This window comes from Camellia sinensis, chromosome 7 (assembly GCF_055761805.1).
Source record: "Camellia sinensis isolate YWXY chromosome 7, ASM5576180v1, whole genome shotgun sequence".
Lineage (NCBI taxonomy): Eukaryota > Viridiplantae > Streptophyta > Magnoliopsida > Ericales > Theaceae > Camellia > Camellia sinensis.
Genome location: NC_138967.1, coordinates 154,474,766 through 154,479,224, shown reverse-complemented (window position 1 = coordinate 154,479,224; position 4,459 = coordinate 154,474,766). Strand labels below are relative to the sequence as shown.

Genomic DNA, 4,459 nt, shown 5'->3' with positions numbered 1-4,459 from the left:
CCTCCTCTTGGTGTAATTCATATGATATATAGCTTGCCGACGACATTCGAGGTACATACAATTCAGTTGCAGTCTAGCCCCCATAGCCCAATCACACCAGTGAAATGGCCCTATGAAGCTGGAAGGATTAGTTTTGATGATAGTGACTTAGTTGGAGTAACTCACCCCTACACTGATCCCCTCGTCATCGAGCTACGCGTAAACAGATTCACCATTGAGCGTGTTCTCATTGACTAGGGTAGCACTTCGAAAATAATGTATTACAAAACTTTTATCAAACTTGGCTTCACTGATTCGGATCTACCTCCGGATGATTATCCGTTATTCGACTGCAATGCTAACCCGGAGTATCCTTTAGGCAAAATCACACTACCAGTTCGGGCGAGCACCAGATCAGTAGATGTAGAATTTCTGGTTGTCAAGCTTCTTTCATCGTATAATCTCGTCATGGGAAGAACTTGGTTACATACAATGCAAGCCGTGCCAAGCACCTACCATCAACTACTTCATTTTCCAACTGAGTACGGTATCGAACAAATTCGAGGTTCTCAGAAATCGACACATGTATGCTATCTTCTTGCTGCAAAGAGACCAAGAGAGCTGGAAGTGCATTCAATTGAGGTACCGGATAAGGAGAGCCTCGAAGACATTGGGAAGATCCCAAGTAAAAATGCAACCGAAGCCCTGGAACGGATCGAAATTGATGGGAATCCTGACAAGTTCTTCATGATCGGCGCTTCCCTGGATAAAGTTGAAAGGCAAGAGTTAGTATCCTTCTTACTCGACAATATCGATGTGTTTGCATGGTCACCATACGAGATGCCAGGAGTGGATCCATCTGTGGCCCAGCACTGCTTAAACATTGACCCGAAATGTAAGCCAATTATTCAGAGAAGTCAGCGGTCAGCCGCGGAGCATACCTCGGCCGTTGTTGAAGAAGTTGATCGGTTACTTGATGCTGGGCAATTCGTGAAGTAACCTATCCCACACGGTTGTCCAATATTGTGGTTGTAAAGAAGAAGAATGGCTCTTGGCGTGTTTGTGTGGATTTCACGGACTTGAACAAAGCTTGTCCCAAGGACTGTTTTTCCTTGCCCAGAATAGACCAACTCGTAGATGCAATGACACATTATCAACACATGAGCTTCTTGGATGCCTACAGGGGTTACCATCAAATTGCCATGCATCTGGAGGACTAAGAAAAAACCGCATTCCTCACCCTAAGAGGAACCTACTACTATAAGGTCATGCCTTTCGGGTTGAAGAATGCAGGGGCAACTTACTAAAGACTAGTGACTGTCATGTTCAGGGAATAACTCGACCGTACCATGGAAGTATACATCGACGATATGGTGGTCAAATCCAAGGAAAAGCACGCCCATCTAGTCGATTTGGTAGAGACATTCGGCATCCTTTGAAAGTACAAGATGAAATTAAACGCCTCAAAGTGCGCATTCGACATCAGATCCAGCAAATTCCTTGGCTATATCGTTAACCACCGCAGAATCGGAGCTAACCCGAGGCAAATAACGGCAATTCTAGAGCTTGGATCCCCTCTGTCAATCAAAGAGGTGTAGAAGCTGATGGGAATGGCTGCCGCACTCAACAGGTTTATTAACCGTTCCACCGATCCTTGCCGACAATTCTTTTACACACTTTGGCAAGGCAGAGCATTTGAATGGACCCCCGAGTGCCAGGTTGCTTTGGACGGCTTGAAGTCTTATCTCCAATCAGTACCACTCTTGGCAACACCTAAGGTAGGCGATCTGTTCATTTTGTATCTGGCGGTATCTAACCGGACAGTCAGCGCCATATTGTTAAGGAAAGAACTTGGGGAGCAGTGACCAGTTTACTATGTGAGCAAAGCAATGGCCGACGCCGAAACACGTTACCTTCCATTGGAAAAGCTTATCCTTACTCTCGTCATGGCTGCAAGAAAACTGATGCATTATTTTTAGGGACATACCATTAGGGTACTAAGGGTGTGTTTGTTTGGACGGACTGGATAAGGGGTGATTGTAATCCATCGTACTGTTAGTTTCAGGATACATTGTCCCTATACTATTTGGTTGGATTGGATTTGTATCCTATGTTTGTTTAGTCATGGGATTAGATGTCTGGATTGGACTTTTTTAGTGAATTCAGTGTTTGGTTAGATGGACTGGATAAGGATAAATGTTCAAAAGACTATTTTACCCTTGTAATTTATAATTTTTATTTAATATATAATTTTAAAATTGTAATCTATAATTTATAATTTAACAACTCTAAAAAAATTTAATTTATAAGGCCATAATTTTTAATTTATTATTTTCAATTAAATTAAATTTATAATTTATATTTTTTATTTAATATATAATTTTAAATTAACGACAATAAAAAATAATTTTATTTAATATATAAATTAAATGTCAACAACACTAAAAAATTTAATTTATAAGGCCATAATTTATAATTTATTATTTTTAAATAAATTTAATTTATAATTTATATTTTTTATTTAATATATAATTTTAAATTAACAACACTAAAAAAATAATTTTATTTAATATGTAAATTTAATTTTTTAACAACACTAAAAACATTTAATTTCTAAGGCCATAATTTTTAATTTATTATTTTTAATTAAATTAAATTTATAATTTAAATTTTTTATTTAATATATAATTTTAAATTAACAACACTAAAAAAATAATTTATAAATGTTCAAAAGACTATTTTAGCATGGGGTAAAATGGACATTTCAGAGTCTAATCCCATGGGATACCAATCCCATGGAAATAATCCCACCCTCCCATGGGATAGGATAGTCTCACAAATATGGGACTAATAGTCTAGGAGGACTATTAGTTCGGAGCAAAAAAATTGAAACAAACAATGAATTATTAGTTCGGTGAGACTAATAGTCCAATCCCACACCTTAATCCTTCAAAACAAACGGACTATCCCCTTCAGTCAGCGCTCTGCAGCACGGAAGCATCAGGGCGCGTTTCGAAATGGGCTTTCAAACTCGGCCAGTATGATATCCAATTTCTACCCAGAACTTCCATCAAGGGGCAAGTGCTCGTCGACTTTGTAGCCGAATTCACAGGAGCCCTCACCGACTTTAAGTCTGATCAAGTGCAACCTAAGCCCAACTGGAGAATGTATGTTGGTGACGTTTGGCAGATGCATTGTGATGGGTCATCCAACCAACGTGGTAGTGGGGCTGGCATAGTAATCATGACCCCCGAAGGGGCGATGACAGTATAGGCTGCCAAACTAGGCTTCTATGTATCAAACAATAAGGCTGAATACGAACCATTGTTAACCGGCCTACGAAATGCACTTCACCTTGGTGCGCGGCGTTTGCTTGTTTTCCGTGACTTAAAGCTAGTAATCAAACAGTTGAAAAGGGAATATGCAGCCAAAAATGACCGCATGACAGCTTATATGAAAACGACGAATTCTTTGCTCGCGAAATTTGATCACCACGAACTGAATCAAATAACTTGAGATCAAAATACGTATGTGGACGCCCTGGCTTGCGTAGCTTTTGCCATCAACTCAAAAATTAAGCGGACAATCGAAGTAGGGTTCGTCCTTAAGCCGAGCATTGCCTCTTTAGAATCGGTCCAAATCAACGTTATTGAACCAAGTCCAAGTTGGATGGACCCTATCGCTGCATTCCTAGAGCAGCTCTCGACAGATAAGAAAAATGCACACAAGCTGCGAAACAAAGCCCTTTGATACTACTTGGATCCGCAAGGAAAGCTCTACAAAAAATCTCTTTCTGGGCCGTACTTAGAATGTGTTCGCCCGGATAAAGTCGAGGAACTCATGCGGACGTTCTCTGGCCCATCGAGCCATAACGCAGGGGTACTATTGGCCGACCATGTGAACTGATGCCGAGTATTATGTTAAGAAATGTGAACAATGCCAGAATTTTTCCTCTTTAACTCATCTGTCTGACGAGGAGTTACACTCTGTCACTAGTCCTTGGCTGTTCTCTCAATGGGGGCTTGATATCGTTGGACCATTACCGCGGGCTCTAGGGAACAGGCGATTCTTATTTCACAAAATGGATCGAAGCGGAGGCACTAACACATATTCGAGATGCTGACGTTAAGCGTTTTGTATGAAAAAACATCATAACGAGATTTAGCATACCAAGAGCGCTTGTCTCAGACAACGGTACCCAGTTTGATTGTGGCGTGTATCGAGAATTATGCAACACGTATGGTATCTGGTCTTACTTTTCCTCGTCGACTTACCCACAAAGCAACGAGCAAAGGCCACCAACAAAGTCATTCTGGACAGCATCAAGAAAAGACTGGAGAAAGCTAAAGGCAAATCAGTCGAAGAGCTGCCTAGCGTACTGTGGGCTCATCGCACTACTCCAAGGCGATCAACTGGGGAAACGCCGTTTGCTTTATGCTTCGGAACCCAAGCAATCATCCCCCTAGAGATCGACCTTCCA

The 4,459-nt window shown here is 40.8% G+C and overlaps 1 protein-coding gene across 1 annotated transcript; it reads left to right on the top strand.

Annotated features, from left to right (window-relative positions):
* Positions 1–255: 255 nt before the first annotated feature.
* LOC145796223 (uncharacterized) lies at positions 256–978 on the top strand. Its single transcript, XM_082881271.1, has one exon. It carries the CDS (start codon positions 256–258, stop codon positions 976–978), a length of 723 nt encoding a protein of 240 aa, XP_082737397.1.
* Positions 979–4,459: the final 3,481 nt, after the last annotated feature.

Excerpts from the sequence above, each read along its gene's own strand:
- LOC145796223 (XM_082881271.1), top strand. The coding sequence starts at position 256 with ATGTATTACAAAACTTTTATCAAACTTGGCTTCACTGATTCGGATCTA.